This window comes from Dreissena polymorpha, chromosome 3 (assembly GCF_020536995.1).
Source record: "Dreissena polymorpha isolate Duluth1 chromosome 3, UMN_Dpol_1.0, whole genome shotgun sequence".
Lineage (NCBI taxonomy): Eukaryota > Metazoa > Mollusca > Bivalvia > Myida > Dreissenidae > Dreissena > Dreissena polymorpha.
Window position 1 is genome coordinate 132,209,622 of NC_068357.1, and position 19,044 is coordinate 132,228,665.

Sequence of the window (19,044 nt, forward strand, 5' to 3'; positions counted from 1 at the left end):
AACATATTGCCACAAATGACTCCTAATGAATTTCATCTTTGATCCTGAGTAAAAAATTGTTCACAACAAAGTTAAAAAATAAAATGAATTTTGATGATTTTTTCCATAAAATCAGTGTGTTTTACTCACTTTTCATCAAAGTTGATGCACATTAGGGGTTTAAATGGTTTGAAAGGCACTAAATGTTGTATAAATAGTTGATTTAAGTCAACTTGGTATTACTTGCATAAATATCTAAGCCTATGGCACACAGAAACAGAGACTGCAGCTCTAAAGCAGATGTGCTTACAATGCAAGGGAGGTAATTCTATAGCCATATTTGACCATGAAGTTCCAAGTCTTAATACACTCACATTTTTTAGTCTAAATATTTGTCTTATGGTAATATGATGCCATTGAAGCAAGATTAGAGCCCCAATACAATGACCTGGTGATATTTTGCAGATAAAACCTTCATTTGTGGGAGTCTTTATAGGCCAGGGTATCATTTTTGTGAAAGTTGCTATTCAGTCAACATCTATTTTTCTACTTTGGACATACATTTGTACTTAGTGTGAAAATGCCTTTTAATTACAGAAAAAGCGCGGGGAATATTAGCACACGCAGGAGTAGAGGCAAGAAAGCCACCCAGTTTAAGCTGGGACACAAGCCAAAATGGACTACATCCACTGAAATACACCAACCTGGAGTTTCCAGTGCAAGTTCCGAGGCGCCGAAAGCTTCTAAACGACTGGTACGGCTGACAGACAAGGAAGCCAGGGACAGTCAATTCGTCAGAACCACAGCAGGGTTAGCACAGGCAGACTCTCTGGCATACACTCTCAGACCTAAACCTGAAAAGGAAGAAAAAACAGATTGTGAGTGTGACCGCAATGAAAATTTCATTGTGAATAATAAGAAAATGCTGGCACTTATTAAAGATGTACATGCAAGTGTTTGTAAGAAGCCAAACATGAAAATGAAAGTTACACGTGCTGGTCTGTGTGTCTACATCTGTGTAAAATGTAGTTACTGTGGATTTAATTCGCAAACATTGCCAATGTCGGACACAATCCAGACCGCAAGAGGCCCCCCTGCAGGATTTTTGAACTATTTAGTAGCAATGCCAGTGCTAAAATCTAAAATTGGAATGGATGATGTAGCTACTGTATTAACATGGCTTAATATTAAGGCGCCATGCAAGCAAACATTTCAAAAAAAGTTTAATGACTTGGGACAAGCACAAACAGAACTGAGCGACAAACAATTGGAACTAAATCAGGACTATGTCGCAAATGTCATGAAAAAAGCCGGCTTCGAACCTGAAGTTGACATCCAATTTGACGTCGCCTACACATGTCGACCCCAGGGGGGATGCGAAAAGTCTACACAAAGCTTTGGGGCCCTGGTAGAACACAATACAGGTCAAAAACTCCCACTTGCCATAGCCATGGCCAACAAGCATTGCAGAAAAAGGTACTGCAGGCATGATAACTGCTCAAAAACCTTTGCAGCTGAGGCCTCGATTGCAAGCAGTGAGCGAGTATTACTTCACAGGTCATTGGATAAAGTGAAAGATGGTCCTTTTGCAGTAAGGTCAATAACCACCGACTCTGGTACGCAATCGGCAAAGGCTATACGGGATTACTATGAGCTTAAAAAGCAAACAAATCACTTAAAAAAGCAGACGGCCACCCACTACAAGTGCTTTGTTCACAAGCTGAGAGCTCTCGAAAGACATGTGCGTGCCGCAAAGTCAGACATCAAATCCATTCCAAAAAAGTACAACAAAGACGAATACATGCGTAAGCTGGCCAGCTGCCTCCGCTGCCGAGTGCGCATTGAACTGAAAAGACTGCGAAAACAGAGCTGCAGTGATGAGCTTTTTCTTCGATCGGCCAAATTTGCTATAGAAAACATCATGCATTGCTTCTCCGGAGATCACAAGATGTGCAAGGAACGCTCACGAGTGTGCACCTATCGAGTGAACCAGCTCGTACAAACATTTGCCCTATGGAGAGCCACTAGCACTCCAGGAGAGTGACAAGAAAATTATTTTAGGAAACATTAATAAAACATTTGATGCCACGGGGTTTAAAGAAGTGGCAAAGCTCTTTAACACAAATGCTTGTGAGAGCTTAAATGCATCTGTGTTTCATTATGCCCCCAAAACTTCATTCTATGCTAGAAACTTTGCAGCTCTGTGTCATTCTGCAGTTCATACAAGGTCTATTGGGGCCCAGCAAATCATCAATGAAGGTGGCAGAAAAGGTGACAGGGAAAAAAATCAGTTTACATAGCATGATATACAACCAACTGAAGGCCAAGGATCGCAGAAGGGAATATGACAGCCGCAGGAAGGCCTCAGTGCGGTACTAAAATAGTCAGATTCTACCTTAGAAAGCGGCACGCAAGCAGAGCCCTGTACCGGGACGGTCTATATGCCTCTGAAAGTATGCCATCTACAAGTGCTGCTGACCATAGCTATGGACTTAAAGTGTAAAGCAGAAAACCTTGTGATGTACAGTACATGCAAACTGCGAACGGCAACATAACAATAACCTAACTTGTATATTTACCGCAGACCACAGACAGCATTCCCTGAAGCCCCTGTGACCCGAGCATTGACCATTTGTAAGGCACACTTTGCGGGAATTATTAACAGTTACTGGCTCATACGATAAATGCTCTATATTAATGCAAAGCTTATTGTGGCAGAGGTGTGAGATATGGAAATTGCGCTGCAGTGCACTGTGTCCGGGATCACACAGATAGTACTTGAGACGGTGGACTTTTAGCTTGATGCGCTTGCCCGATACAACAACACGGTGCACACCATAGCCTTACCTATCTGTTTCACCAGTCCACAGGCAACACAGACCAACCAACTCACTCTTTTCACCCAGAACAGCTTCCAGTTTCACTACAAGCTGATCCGGGGGAAAACTCGAAAAAAAAGCAGCGGCCATGAGTCACAGGGTCTTAAGCACAGATGAATCTGAAGAAAAGTGAAGTAAATACTCTTAATTTTGTAGCATCACATTCTATTATGCCTATTTAGAAGATTTCACTCTCTGAAAATGTAAATTTAAATCACCTATGATAAGTATAGTGGTTAAACTGTCATGCAAAGTAGGGTTTTATTCAAAAATCAGGCTTACCTCCCCCTACTGAAATGTTAATATCTCTGCTCAAATTGGTCAGAATTGAATGGGAAAACTGTTTTCAGGTGTTGATGATTATATTTTATAAAAAAAATGTCACATTTGACTATGCTGCCTTGGATGTGAAATTTGGCATTTTTTACCTTAAGGGGGCAGTCTACAGTTTTTCTGGAAAATCCCCAGGCCGACAAGCACTGGTCTGCAAAACACCCTCAAAACAAGGCCTTCAGTCACAACCTGAAAATATATTCAGACCATATTCATTGCGGCCCGTAAACAGCTTGAAAATAAAGCACAAAACAATGCAGAAAATGCTCTTTAAATTTATATCTGGGGTAAAATAGACCTTTTCGGGGGTCTCGGAAATTGCCCATAAAAACCCCATTTTTACATAAACCCGGCAATCACATTTAACTTTATGGGTAAGAATACGCACACAGTAGACAACATGCTTCGCACTATCAAAGCAAATGCTTTCAAACTAACCCAAACAAAATGGGTCATTACCATTGAACTTTTTTGCACTGCTAACTTATTTAAACCCACCGTTGAAATCTGTCAAATGCCGGCATGTTTCAAGCAGAAAGTACATGTGTTTACTTCTCACTCAGCATGTTGTTGTTGTTGACTAAAATTCATGTCATTTAGTTTCGAATTACTCAAAACATGTGAAATTACTAGAATATTGACCATTTATACTTACATTTCAGCTCCTGGAGTCAAAAAACAATTTCTTTTAGGACCATACACCTTAAATTCAGGAAATTGACCGGGGCCAATGCGCAGATAAGGCTAAAAAACTGTAGAGTGCCTCCTTAAGATAGCAGTCAAAAGTTTTAAACCCATCTAAATTTGAATTATTTGTATACTTCAGTCAATTCTGGATGAAACTGGGTGGTTTTCTTTGTGAAATAACTACAATGTACAATTGCATACTATTTTAGTGAGCATATCAGAGGCGGCATTTTCACGCAACTTTTTGGTCATTTTTTTGGTTTTCTACCCAAGTCTAAAAATCACTCAGTTTGCACAGATATGAAATGTAGGTATAATCATATTGCCACAAATGACTCCTAATGAGTTTCATCTTTGATCCTGAGTAAAAAATTGTTCACAACACTGGTCCAAGTTAAAAAATAAAATGAATTTTGATGATTTTTTCGATAAAATCAGTGTGTTTTACTCACTTTTCATCAAAGTTGATGCACATATAGGGGTTTAAATGGTTTGAAAGGCACTAAATGTTGTATAAATAGTTGATTTAAGTCAACTTGGTATTACTTGCATAAATATCTAAGCCTATGGCACACAGAAACAGAGACTACAGCTCTAAAGCAGATGTGCTTACAATGCAAGGGAGGTAATTCCTATAGCCATATTTGACCATGAAGTTCCAAGTCTTAATACACTCACATTTTTTAGTCTAAATATTTGTCTTATGGTAATATGATGCCATTGAAGCAAGATTAGAGCCCCAATACAATGACCTGGTGATATTTTGCAGATAAAACCTTCATTTGTGGGAGTCTTTATAGGCCAGGGTATCATTTTTGTGAAAGTTGCTATTCAGTCAACATCTATTTTTCTACTTTGGACATACATTTGTACTTAGTGTGAAAATGCCTTTTAATTACAGAAAAAGCGCGGGGAATATTAGCACACGCAGGAGTAGAGGCAAGAAAGCCACCCAGTTTAAGCTGGGACACAAGCCAAAATGGACTACATCCACTGAAATACACCAACCTGGAGTTTCCAGTGCAAGTTCCGAGGCGCCGAAAGCTTCTAAACGACTGGTACGGCTGACAGACAAGGAAGCCAGGGACAGTCAATTCGTCAGAACCACAGCAGGGTTAGCACAGGCAGACACTCTGGCATACACTCTCAGACCTAAACCTGAAAAGGAAGAAAAAACAGATTGTGAGTGTGACCGCAATGAAAATTTCATTGTGAATAATGAGAAAATGCTGGCACTTATTAAAGATGTACATGCAAGTGGTTGTAAGAAGCCAAACATGAAAATGAAAGTTACACGTGCTGGTCTGTGTGTCTACATCTGTGTAAAATGTAGTTACTGTGGATTTAATTCGCAAACATTGCCAATGTCGGACACAATCCAGACCGCAAGAGGCCCCCCTGCAGGATTTTTGAACTATTTAGTAGCAATGCCAGTGCTAAAATCTAAAATTGGAATGGATGATGTAGCTACTGTATTAACATGGCTTAATATTAAGGCGCCATGCAAGCAAACATTTCAAAAAAAGTTTAATGACTTGGGACAAGCACAAACAGAACTGAGCGACAAACAATTGGAACTAAATCAGGACTATGTCGCAAATGTCATGAAAAAAGCCGGCTTCGAACCTGAAGTTGACATCCAATTTGACGTCGCCTACACATGTCGACCCCAGGGGGGATGCGAAAAGTCTACACAAAGCTTTGGGGCCCTGGTAGAACACAATACAGGTCAAAAACTCCCACTTGCCATAGCCATGGCCAACAAGCATTGCAGAAAAAGGTACTGCAGGCATGATAACTGCTCAAAAACCTTTGCAGCTGAGGCCTCGATTGCAAGCAGTGAGCGAGTATTACTTCACAGGTCATTGGATAAAGTGAAAGATGGTCCTTTGGCAGTAAGGTCAATAACCACCGACTCTGGTACGCAATCGGCAAAGGCTATACGGGATTACTATGAGCTTAAAAAGCAAACAAATCACTTAAAAAAGCAGACGGCCACCCACTACAAGTGCTTTGTTCACAAGCTGAGAGCTCTCGAAAGACATGTGCGTGCCGCAAAGTCAGACATCAAATCCATTCCAAAAAAGTACAACAAAGACGAATACATGCGTAAGCTGGCCAGCTGCCTCCGCTGCCGAGTGCGCATTGAACTGGAAAAGACTGCGAAAACAGAGCTGCAGTGATGAGCTTTTTCTTCGATCGGCCAAATTTGCTATAGAAAACATCATGCATTGCTTCTCCGGAGATCACAAGATGTGCAAGGAACGCTCACGAGTGTGCACCTATCGAGTGACCAGCTCGTACAAACATTTGCCCTATGGAGAGCCACTAGCACTCCAGGAGAGTGACAAGAAAATTATTTTAGGAAACATTAATAAAACATTTGATGCCACGGGGTTGAAAGAAGTGGCAAAGCTCTTTAACACAAATGCTTGTGAGAGCTTAAATGCATCTGTGTTTCATTATGCCCCCAAAACTTCATTCTATGCTAGAAACTTTGCAGCTCTGTGTCATTCTGCAGTTCATACAAGGTCTATGGGGCCCAGCAAATCATCAATGAAGGTGGCAGAAAAGGTGACAGGGAAAAAAATCAGTTTACATAGCATGATATACAACCAACTGAAGGCCAAGGATCGCAGACGGGAATATGACAGCCGCAGGAAGGCCTCAGTGCGGTACAAAATAGTCAGATTCTACCTTAGAAAGCGGCACGCAAGCAGAGCCCTGTACCGGGACGGTCTATATGCCTCTGAAAGTATGCCATCTACAAGTGCTGCTGACCATAGCTATGGACTTAAAGTGTAAAAGCAGAAAACCTTGTGATGTACAGTACATGCAAACTGCGAACGGCAACATAACAATAACCTAACTTGTATATTTACCGCAGACCACAGACAGCATTCCCTGAAGCCCCTGTGACCCGAGCATTGACCATTTGTAAGGCACACTTTGCGGGAATTATTAACAGTTACTGGCTCATACGATAAATGCTCTATATTAATGCAAAGCTTATTGTGGCAGAGGTGTGAGATATGGAAATTGCGCTGCAGTGCACTGTGTCCGGGATCACACAGATAGTACTTGAGACGGTGGACTTTTAGCTTGATGCGCTTGCCCGATACAACAACACGGTGCACACCATAGCCGTACCTATCTGTTTCACCAGTCCACAGGCAACACAGACCAACCAACTCACTCTTTTCACCCAGAACAGCTTCCAGTTTCACTACAAGCTGATCCGGGGGAAAACTCGAAAAAAAAGCAGCGGCCATGAGTCACAGGGTCTTAAGCACAGATGAATCTGAAGAAAAGTGAAGTAAATACTCTTAATTTTGTAGCATCACATTCTATTATGCCTATTTAGAAGATTTCACTCTCTGAAATGTAAATTTAAATCACCTACGATAAGTATAGTGGTTAAACTGTCATGCAAAGTAGGGTTTTATTCAAAAATCAGGCTTACCTCCCCCTACTGAAATGTTAATATCTCTGCTCAAATTGGTCAGAATTGAATGGGAAAACTGTTTTCAGGTGTTGATGATTATATTTTATAAAAAAATGTCACATTTGACTATGCTGCCTTGGATGTGAAATTTGGCATTTTTTACCTTAAGGGGGCAGTCTACAGTTTTTCTGGAAAATCCCCAGGCCGACAAGCACTGGTCTGCAAAACACCCTCAAAACAAGGCCTTCAGTCACAACCTGAAAATATATTCAGACCATATTCATTGCGGCCCGTAAAACAGCTTGAAAATAAAGCACAAAACAATGCAGAAAATGCACTTTAAATTTATATCTGGGGTAAAATAGACCTTTTCGGGGGTCTCGGAAATTGCCCATAAAAACCCCATTTTTACATAAACCCGGCAATCACATTTAACTTTCTGGGTAAGAATACGCACACAGTAGACAACATGCTTCGCACTATCAAAGCAAATGCTTTCAAACTAACCCAAACAAAATGGGTCATTACCATTGAACTTTTTTGCACTGCTAACTTATTTAAACCCACCGTTGAAATCTGTCAAATGCCGGCATGTTTCAAGCAGAAAGTACATGTGTTTACTTCTCACTCAGCATGTTGTTGTTGTTGACTAAAATTCATGTCATTTAGTTTCGAATTACTAAAAACATGTGAAATTACTAGAATATTGACCATTTATACTTACATTTCAGCTCCTGGAGTCAAAAAACAATTTCTTTTAGGCCATACACCTTAAATTCAGGAAATTGACCGGGGCCAATGCGCAGATAAGGCTAAAAAACTGTAGACTGCCTCCTTAAGATAGCAGTCAAAAGTTTTAAACCCATCTAAATTTGAATTATTTGTATACTTCAGTCAATTCTGGATGAAACTGGGTGGTTTTCTTTGTGAAATAACTACAATGTACAATTGCATACTATTTTAGTGAGCATATCAGAGGCGGCATTTTCACGCAACTTTTTGGTCATTTTTTTGGTTTTCTACCCAAGTCTAAAAATCACTCAGTTTGCACAGATATGAAATGTAGGTATAATCATATTGCCACAAATGACTCCTAATGAGTTTCATCTTTGATCCTGAGTAAAAAATTGTTCACAACACTGGTCCAAGTTAAAAAATAAAATGAATTTTGATGATTTTTTCGATAAAATCAGTGTGTTTTACTCACTTTTCATCAAAGTTGATGCACATATAGGGGTTTAAATGGTTTGAAAGGCACTAAATGTTGTATAAATAGTTGATTTAAGTCAACTTGGTATTACTTGCATAAATAATCTAAGCCTATGGCACACAGAAACAGAGACTGCAGCTCTAAAGCAGATGTGCTTACAATGCAAGGGAGGTAATTTCCTATAGCCATATTTGACCATGAAGTTCCAAGTCTTAATACACTCACATTTTTTGGTCTAAATATTTGTCTTATGGTAATATGATGCCATTGAAGCAAGATTAGAGCCCCAATACAATGACCTGGTGATATTTTGCAGATAAAACCTTCATTTGTGGGAATCTTTATAGGCCAGGGTATCATTTTTGTGAAAGTTGCTATTCAGTCAACATCTATTTTTCTACTTTGGACATACATTTGTACTTAGTGTGAAAATGCCTTTTAATTACAGAAAAAGCGCGGGGAATATTAGCACACGCAGGAGTAGAGGCAAGAAAGCCACCCAGTTTAAGCTGGGACACAAGCCAAAATGGACTACATCCACTGAAATACACCAACCTGGAGTTTCCAGTGCAAGTTCCGAGGCGCCGAAAGCTTCTAAACGACTGGTACGGCTGACAGACAAGGAAGCCAGGGACAGTCAATGCGTCAGAACCACAGCAGGGTTAGCACAGGCAGACTCTCTGGCATACACTCTCAGACCTAAACCTGAAAAGGAAGAAAAAACAGATTGTGAGTGTGACCGCAATGAAAATTTCATTGTGAATAATAGAAAATGCTGGCACTTATTAAAGATGTACATGCAAGTGTTTGTAAGAAAGCCAAACATGAAAATGAAAGTTACACGTGCTGGTCTGTGTGTCTACATCTGTGTAAAATGTAGTTACTGTGGATTTAATTCGCAAACATTGCCAATGTCGGACACAATCCAGACCGCAAGAGGCCCCCCTGCAGGATTTTTGAACTATTTAGTAGCAATGCCAGTGCTAAAATCTAAAATTGGAATGGATGATGTAGCTACTGTATTAACATGGCTTAATATTAAGGCGCCATGCAAGCAAACATTTCAAAAAAAGTTTAATGACTTGGGACAAGCACAAACAGAACTGAGCGACAAACAATTGGAACTAAATCAGGACTATGTCGCAAATGTCATGAAAAAAGCCGGCTTCGAACCTGAAGTTGACATCCAATTTGACGTCGCCTACACATGTCGACCCCAGGGGGGATGCGAAAAGTCTAAACAAAGCTTTGGGGCCCTGGTAGAACACAATACAGGTCAAAAACTCCCACTTGCCATAGCCATGGCAAACAAGCATTGCAGAAAAAGGTACTGCAGGCATGATAACTGCTCAAAAACCTTTGCAGCTGAGGCCTCCATTGCAAGCAGTGAGCGAGTATTACTTCACAGGTCATTGGATAAAGTGAAAGATGGTCCTTTTGCAGTAAGGTCAATAACCACCGACTCTGGTACGCAATCGGCAAAGGCTATACGGGATTACTATGAGCTTAAAAAGCAAACAAATCACTTAAAAAAGCAGACGGCCACCCACTACAAGTGCTTTGTTCACAAGCTGAGAGCTCTCGAAAGACATGTGCGTGCCGCAAAGTCAGACATCAAATCCATTCCAAAAAAGTACAACAAAGACGAATACATGCGTAAGCTGGCCAGCTGCCTCCGCTGCCGAGTGCGCATTGAACTGAAAAGACTGCGAAAACAGAGCTGCAGTGATGAGCTTTTTCTTCGATCGGCCAAATTTGCTATAGAAAACATCATGCATTGCTTCTCCGGAGATCACAAGATGTGCAAGGAACGCTCACGAGTGTGCACCTATCGAGTAACCAGCTCGTACAAACATTTGCCCTATGGAGAGCCACTAGCACTCCAGGAGAGTGACAAGAAAATTATTTTAGGAAACATTAATAAAACATTTGATGCCACGGGGTTTAAAGAAGTGGCAAAGCTCTTTAACACAAATGCTTGTGAGAGCTTAAATGCATCTGTGTTTCATTATGCCCCCAAAACTTCATTCTATGCTAGAAACTTTGCAGCTCTGTGTCATTCTGCAGTTCATACAAGGTCTTTGGGGCCCAGCAAATCATCAATGAAGGTGGCAGAAAAGGTGAAAGGGAAAAAAATCATGTTTACATAGCATGATATACAACCAACTGAAGGCCAAGGATCGCAGAAGGGAATATGACAGCCGCAGGAAGGCCTCAGTGCGGTATAAAATAGTCAGATTCTACCTTAGAAAGCGGCACGCAAACAGAGCCCTGTACCGGGACGGTCTATATGCCTCTGAAAGTATGCCATCTACAAGTGCTGCTGACCATAGCTATGGACTTAAAGTGTAAAACAGAAAACCTTGTGATGTACAGTACATGCAAACTGCGAACGGCAACATAACAATAACCTAACTTGTATATTTACCGCAGACCACAGACAGCATTCCCTGAAGCCCCTGTGACCCGAGCATTGACCATTTGTAAGGCACACTTTGCGGGAATTATTAACAGTTACTGGCTCATACGATAAATGCTCTATATTAATGCAAAGCTTATTGTGGCAGAGGTGTGAGATATGGAAATTGCGCTGCAGTGCACTGTGTCCGGGATCACACAGATAGTACTTGAGACGGTGGACTTTTAGCTTGATGCGCTTGCCCGATACAACAACACGGTGCACACCATAGCCTTACCTATCTGTTTCACCAGTCCACAGGCAACACAGACCAACCAACTCACTCTTTTCACCCAGAACAGCTTCCAGTTTCACTACAAGCTGATCCGGGGGAAAACTCGAAAAAAAAGCAGCGGCCATGAGTCACAGGGTCTTAAGCACAGATGAATCTGAAGAAAAGTGAAGTAAATACTCTTAATTTTGTAGCATCACATTCTATTATGCCTATTTAGAAGATTTCACTCTCTGAAAAGTAAATTTAAATCACCTATGATAAGTATAGTGGTTAAACTGTCATGCAAAGTAGGGTTTTATTCAAAAATCAGGCTTACCTCCCCCTACTGAAATGTTAATATCTCTGCTCAAATTGGTCAGAATTGAATGGGAAAACTGTTTTCAGGTGTTGATGATTATATTTTATAAAAAAATGTCACATTTGACTATGCTGCCTTGGATGTGAAATTTGGCATTTTTTACCTTAAGGGGGCAGTCTACAGTTTTTCTGGAAAATCCCCAGGCCGACAAGCACTGGTCTGCAAAACACCCTCAAAACAAGGCCTTCAGTCACAACCTGAAAATATATTCAGACCATATTCATTGCGGCCCGAAAACAGCTTGAAAATAAAGCACAAAACAATGCAGAAAATGCACTTTAAATTTATATCTGGGGTAAAATAGACCTTTTCGGGGGTCTCGGAAATTGCCCATAAAAACCCCATTTTTACATAAACCCGGCAATCACATTTAACTTTATGGGTAAGAATACGCACACAGTAGACAACATGCTTTGCACTATCAAAGCAAATGCTTTCAAACTAACCCAAACAAAATGGGTCATTACCATTGAACTTTTTTGCACTGCTAACTTATTTAAACCCACCGTTGAAATCTGTCAAATGCCGGCAGTTTCAAGCAGAAAGTACATGTGTTTACTTCTCACTCAGCATGTTGTTGTTGTTGACTAAAATTCATGTCATTTAGTTTCGAATTACTAAAAACATGTGAAATTACTAGAATATTGACCATTTATACTTACATTTCAGCTCCTGGAGTCAAAAAACAATTTCTTTTAGGCCATACACCTTAAATTCAGGAAATTGACCGGGGCCAATGCGCAGATAAGGCTAAAAAACTGTAGAGTGCCTCCTTAAGATAGCAGTCAAAAGTTTTAAACCCATCTAAATTTGAATTATTTGTATACTTCAGTCAATTCTGGATGAAACTGGGTGGTTTTCTTTGTGAAATAACTACAATGTACAATTGCATACTATTTTAGTGAGCATATCAGCGGCGGCATTTTCACGCAACTTTTTTGTCATTTTTTTGGTTTTCTACCCAAGTCTAAAAATCACTCAGTTTGCACAGATATGAAATGTAGGTATAAACATATTGCCACAAATGACTCCTAATGAATTTCATCTTTGATCCTGAGTAAAAAATTGTTCACAACAAAGTTAAAAAATAAAATGAATTTTGATGATTTTTTCCATAAAATCAGTGTGTTTTACTCACTTTTCATCAAAGTTGATGCACATTTAGGGGTTTAAATGGTTTGAAAGGCACTAAATGTTGTATAAATAGTTGATTTAAGTCAACTTGGTATTACTTGCATAAATAACTAAGCCTATGGCACACAGAAACAGAGACTGCAGCTCTAAAGCAGATGTGCTTACAATGCAAGGGAGGTAATTTCTATAGCCATATTTGACCATGAAGTTCCAAGTCTTAATACACTCACATTTTTTGGTCTAAATATTTGTCTTATGGTAATATGATGCCATTGAAGCAAGATTAGAGCCCCAATACAATGACCTGGTGATATTTTGCAGATAAAACCTTCATTTGTGGGAATCTTTATAGGCCAGGGTATCATTTTTGTGAAAGTTGCTATTCAGTCAACATCTATTTTTCTACTTTGGACATACATTTGTACTTAGTGTGAAAATGCCTTTTAATTACAGAAAAAGCGCGGGGAATATTAGCACACGCAGGAGTAGAGGCAAGAAAGCCACCCAGTTTAAGCTGGGACACAAGCCAAAATGGACTACATCCACTGAAATACACCAACCTGGAGTTTCCAGTGCAAGTTCCGAGGCGCCGAAAGCTTCTAAACGACTGGTACGGCTGACAGACAAGGAAGCCAGGGACAGTCAATGCGTCAGAACCACAGCAGGGTTAGCACAGGCAGACTCTCTGGCATACACTCTCAGACCTAAACCTGAAAAGGAAGAAAAAACAGATTGTGAGTGTGACCGCAATGAAAATTTCATTGTGAATAATAAGAAAATGCTGGCACTTATTAAAGATGTACATGCAAGTGTTTGTAAGAAGCCAAACATGAAAATGAAAGTTACACGTGCTGGTCTGTGTGTCTACATCTGTGTAAAATGTAGTTACTGTGGATTTAATTCGCAAACATTGCCAATGTCGGACACAATCCAGACCGCAAGAGGCCCCCCTGCAGGATTTTTGAACTATTTAGTAGCAATGCCAGTGCTAAAATCTAAAATTGGAATGGATGATGTAGCTACTGTATTAACATGGCTTAATATTAAGGCGCCATGCAAGCAAACATTTCAAAAAAAGTTTAATGACTTGGGACAAGCACAAACAGAACTGAGCGACAAACAATTGGAACTAAATCAGGACTATGTCGCAAATGTCATGAAAAAAGCCGGCTTCGAACCTGAAGTTGACATCCAATTTGACGTCGCCTACACATGTCGACCCCAGGGGGGATGCGAAAAGTCTAAACAAAGCTTTGGGGCCCTGGTAGAACACAATACAGGTCAAAAACTCCCACTTGCCATAGCCATGGCAAACAAGCATTGCAGAAAAAGGTACTGCAGGCATGATAACTGCTCAAAAACCTTTGCAGCTGAGGCCTCCATTGCAAGCAGTGAGCGAGTATTACTTCACAGGTCATTGGATAAAGTGAAAGATGGTCCTTTTGCAGTAAGGTCAATAACCACCGACTCTGGTACGCAATCGGCAAAGGCTATACGGGATTACTATGAGCTTAAAAAGCAAACAAATCACTTAAAAAAGCAGACGGCCACCCACTACAAGTGCTTTGTTCACAAGCTGAGAGCTCTCGAAAGACATGTGCGTGCCGCAAAGTCAGACATCAAATCCATTCCAAAAAAGTACAACAAAGACGAATACATGCGTAAGCTGGCCAGCTGCCTCCGCTGCCGAGTGCGCATTGAACTGAAAAGACTGCGAAAACAGAGCTGCAGTGATGAGCTTTTTCTTCGATCGGCCAAATTTGCTATAGAAAACATCATGCATTGCTTCTCCGGAGATCACAAGATGTGCAAGGAACGCTCACGAGTGTGCACCTATCGAGTAACCAGCTCGTACAAACATTTGCCCTATGGAGAGCCACTAGCACTCCAGGAGAGTGACAAGAAAATTATTTTAGGAAACATTAATAAAACATTTGATGCCACGGGGTTTAAAGAAGTGGCAAAGCTCTTTAACACAAATGCTTGTGAGAGCTTAAATGCATCTGTGTTTCATTATGCCCCCAAAACTTCATTCTATGCTAGAAACTTTGCAGCTCTGTGTCATTCTGCAGTTCATACAAGGTCTTTGGGGCCCAGCAAATCATCAATGAAGGTGGCAGAAAAGGTGAAAGGGAAAAAAATCTGTTTACATAGCATGATATACAACCAACTGAAGGCCAAGGATCGCAGAAGGGAATATGACAGCCGCAGGAAGGCCTCAGTGCGGTATAAAATAGTCAGATTCTACCTTAGAAAGCGGCACGCAAACAGAGCCCTGTACCGGGACGGTCTATATGCCTCTGAAAGTATGCCATCTACAAGTGCTGCTGACCATAGCTATGGACTTAAAGTGTAAAACAGAAAACCTTGTGATGTACAGTACATGCAAACTGCGAACGGCAACATAACAATAACCTAACTTGTATATTTACCGCAGACCACAGACAGCATTCCCTGAAGCCCCTGTGACCCGAGCATTGACCATTTGTAAGGCACACTTTGCGGGAATTATTAACAGTTACTGGCTCATACGATAAATGCTCTATATTAATGCAAAGCTTATTGTGGCAGAGGTGTGAGATATGGAAATTGCGCTGCAGTGCACTGTGTCCGGGATCACACAGATAGTACTTGAGACGGTGGACTTTTAGCTTGATGCGCTTGCCCGATACAACAACACGGTGCACACCATAGCCTTACCTATCTGTTTCACCAGTCCACAGGCAACACAGACCAACCAACTCACTCTTTTCACCCAGAACAGCTTCCAGTTTCACTACAAGCTGATCCGGGGGAAAACTCGAAAAAAAAGCAGCGGCCATGAGTCACAGGGTCTTAAGCACAGATGAATCTGAAGAAAAGTGAAGTAAATACTCTTAATTTTGTAGCATCACATTCTATTATGCCTATTTAGAAGATTTCACTCTCTGAAAAGTAAATTTAAATCACCTATGATAAGTATAGTGGTTAAACTGTCATGCAAAGTAGGGTTTTATTCAAAAATCAGGCTTACCTCCCCCTACTGAAATGTTAATATCTCTGCTCAAATTGGTCAGAATTGAATGGGAAAACTGTTTTCAGGTGTTGATGATTATATTTTATAAAAAAAATGTCACATTTGACTATGCTGCCTTGGATGTGAAATTTGGCATTTTTTACCTTAAGGGGGCAGTCTACAGTTTTTCTGGAAAATCCCCAGGCCGACAAGCACTGGTCTGCAAAACACCCTCAAAACAAGGCCTTCAGTCACAACCTGAAAATATATTCAGACCATATTCATTGCGGCCCGAAAACAGCTTGAAAATAAAGCACAAAACAATGCAGAAAATGCACTTTAAATTTATATCTGGGGTAAAATAGACCTTTTCGGGGGTCTCGGAAATTGCCCATAAAAACCCCATTTTTACATAAACCCGGCAATCACATTTAACTTTATGGGTAAGAATACGCACACAGTAGACAACATGCTTTGCACTATCAAAGCAAATGCTTTCAAACTAACCCAAACAAAATGGGTCATTACCATTGAACTTTTTTGCACTGCTAACTTATTTAAACCCACCGTTGAAATCTGTCAAATGCCGGCAGTTTCAAGCAGAAAGTACATGTGTTTACTTCTCACTCAGCATGTTGTTGTTGTTGACTAAAATTCATGTCATTTAGTTTCGAATTACTAAAAACATGTGAAATTACTAGAATATTGACCATTTATACTTACATTTCAGCTCCTGGAGTCAAAAAACAATTTCTTTTAGGCCATACACCTTAAATTCAGGAAATTGACCGGGGCCAATGCGCAGATAAGGCTAAAAAAACTGTAGACTGCCTCCTTAGATAGTCCGTCAACAACCCCTGAAACGATCGATTCAACCATACTTTTCATTTTCATAGAAAATGACGATCCAATAGAATCTTCCACAGCCTTAACTATCGCCAGTATGGCTTTGTCGTCAAGTTTGAAATCCACCTTCTCTGCATCATCCATACTTTCAAAGGTTAATTAAAGTCAACTCTAGAACCACTTGCCAACCTTTTTTTCTTGAGATCACCACCCTGCTCAGGAGTTGACAAGACGGATGTTGTCCTTTTGGTTTAAGCACCTGTATTACCTGTATTAGGTGTAGATGCTTCAAAGCCCATGTTGAGACACTTATCAGACACTTATTTGTTCAGTATAGATTGCACAGTCGAGGAGCGTGACGATAACAGCAGAAAATAACAGTAAATACCGCCAGATGAAAATACGCGGTAAACAATTTGCACATCGATTGCTGCTAAAAATAGCTCATATTTTATTCTAAAAATAAGACGTTTTCAAATGCATATAAACTCATAGTTCAATGGCAGATTTACGGCTTTATGTCTATTTCTATGTTTCACACTGATATACATCACACCCAACACTACTTGTACTAAGAAACGTTAGAACATTAGGAAAAATAGCAAAAAAACACGGACGATTAGAAACAAAACAACCAATATGTCCGCCACCGGAACCGGAAACAAATGAGTTACACACATATATCAGTATCGTTGTGGGAAAAACGCGTAAAATGTCATTGTATTCAACAACAGTTAATATTTAAGTTTGCAAATAAAAATCTATCCACTGATTTGAATCATCTAAGCTCGTGTCAGGTATTCCGAGTTGCAATAATGGTAATTTTGTGTCGCATCAACCTTGTAATAGTACCGAACTGGCTTTACCCTTTTTTGTTTTTCGTCACACTTATATTGAACGTAAATGTCATTGTTTTGTGTGTTGACCTGGCGTGGTAGTTTGACTTAAATCTTTTTTATGGGTTGTTACCTTTCGATTTCTAGAGCGGCACACACTTCATAACACACTTAGGCATATTCAACTAGAAGTATGTTCATATGAATTAAAATGAATATGTAAAAATTACACGGTATAATGTGTACCGTCCAATGTCTTATATTACGCACGTCAGATGTTGGCGTTAAATGTGAGAAAGCATTCAAATAAATGTGAAAGCATTCAAATAAATGCATAAGTCACCTTTGAGGTAATGACTTACTGAACACCTCCTCATATGTTACGTTCTGGTTCAACTGCAAAATAATACAAAATGTTAACGTTTTACCTCTTATGAGAAAAAGTCATTTTAAAAAAGTTACCCCGTATCAAACATTCTAGCATATGAGCTGTGCTTGTCGTTTGAAAGTCAGGTCCCTAAATATACGCTGAAATGAAAGTACGTTCAAACAAAGGGGGTTAATCCATTAAGTTCGGAATAAAATTAAGTGCAAGACTAATAAAAGTATCGTGATATATGTTATGTTTTATTTACTGTAAGCATGCACAACTACTGTTTATTATATGATAAAATAATATTCGAACATCCAAACTCTTTAGGGTCAAGAAATTAAACAACAATTTGTGGGTGGTTTTTCTTCAATAACAATTATATTCCGACGTCTACGGTATTGAAATGTAAAAAAGCGAAAGGAGCTCAAACACCGTAAAGCCGAAAGGGCTATGAATAAAAAGTGGCTTACCGTGTACAAATATCCGCTACTCATTCACGAAAAACACGAACACGACGCCATCTTGGAAACAAGTTCCTACTTACCTCACTTAAACCCAGTAAATTCCAGGCTACGAATGTCCTCCCGGTATTGGTATAATGCTAAAAGCAGCGTAAATAAAAACTGCCAACAAAATTCAAAACTTGCAAAAGTGCAAACACAATGTTTTTCGTAATTATCCTAGTCAATTAGCACGACACCATGAGTGCACGTTAAACAATTGCACTTCTATTTTGGCCGATAGGAACCGTCTACATTTGTATTCAGTGAGCTATTTGATAATCCGTTAGCTGTACAACTGCCTATCTTTATTGTAATGACCGTTCGTACAAGATAAGTATTGATGCAAAGCATCAAATGGCGTCGGAAATTTCAGTGTAAAAGGCACTCAATGAAGTTACTAGAACGATTTTTTTCTACTGTAAATATTGATATAGTGGCCGATTATTTTAAACAAAATAGAAAAAGATACTGGTATAACCATTATCTACGATGTTGTGTTATAACTCCCAAATAACCATTATCTATGATTATGTGTTGTAACTCCCAAATATTGTGTAGGTTTTAAAAAATTTGCTTCATCTTGTAAGCGTAATTTCATATTTTTCTCAACTTCGAGGGGATATGATTCTGACCTTATTCTTACGTTGCTCATTTACGATAGGTGTTGAGTACTCATTGATATGAAAACACTTTAAAAGTTTTAATGTGTTTACGACCCCCCCCCACCCTCTCACACATATATTTCATGGGCATAATAAAAACAAAAAATGGTT

At 39.8% G+C, this 19,044-nt stretch overlaps 2 protein-coding genes and 1 long non-coding RNA gene across 4 annotated transcripts; 2 read left to right on the forward strand and 1 right to left on the reverse strand.

Moving 5' to 3' along the window:
* The first annotated feature begins 2,829 nt into the window (after positions 1–2,829).
* On the forward strand, positions 2,830–6,061 carry LOC127872596 (uncharacterized). The gene is made up of 2 exons (XM_052415924.1): positions 2,830–2,992; positions 4,780–6,061. The coding sequence occupies exon 2, from the start codon at positions 5,105–5,107 to the stop codon at positions 6,059–6,061; it is 957 nt and encodes a 318-aa protein (XP_052271884.1). The 5' UTR covers positions 2,830–2,992; positions 4,780–5,104.
* LOC127871505 (uncharacterized) lies at positions 6,040–15,408 on the forward strand. 2 transcript variants are annotated; one of them, XM_052414495.1, is made up of 2 exons: positions 6,040–6,575; positions 14,967–15,408. In XM_052414495.1, the coding sequence occupies exons 1-2, from the start codon at positions 6,105–6,107 to the stop codon at positions 15,072–15,074; spliced, it is 579 nt and encodes a 192-aa protein (XP_052270455.1). In that variant the 5' UTR covers positions 6,040–6,104; the 3' UTR covers positions 15,075–15,408. The 2 variants fall into 2 exon arrangements, with proteins under 2 accessions (XP_052270455.1, XP_052270454.1); XM_052414494.1 differs by lacking the exon at positions 14,967–15,408 and adding an exon at positions 10,778–10,886.
* LOC127871506 (uncharacterized) lies at positions 6,336–16,379 on the reverse strand. Its single transcript, XR_008045428.1, has 6 exons — positions 16,281–16,379; positions 15,878–15,971; positions 13,279–13,428; positions 11,688–11,781; positions 10,778–11,380; positions 6,336–6,575 (listed from the first exon to the last, which is right to left on the reverse strand). It is a non-coding gene; the product is annotated as an uncharacterized LOC127871506 (long non-coding RNA).
* Between the last annotated feature and the right edge of the window lie 2,665 nt (positions 16,380–19,044).

Bases quoted from the DNA above. Each gene is read 5' to 3' on its own strand.
- LOC127872596 (XM_052415924.1), top strand. From the start codon at position 5,105: ATGCTGGCACTTATTAAAGATGTACATGCAAGTGGTTGTAAGAAGCCA.
- LOC127871505 (XM_052414495.1), top strand. From the start codon at position 6,105: ATGCATTGCTTCTCCGGAGATCACAAGATGTGCAAGGAACGCTCACGA. The intron at 6,576-14,966 runs CTTAGAAAGCGG...GTCAGATTCTAC, and splicing joins ACAAAATAGTCAGATTCTAC to CTTAGAAAGCGGCACGCAAA.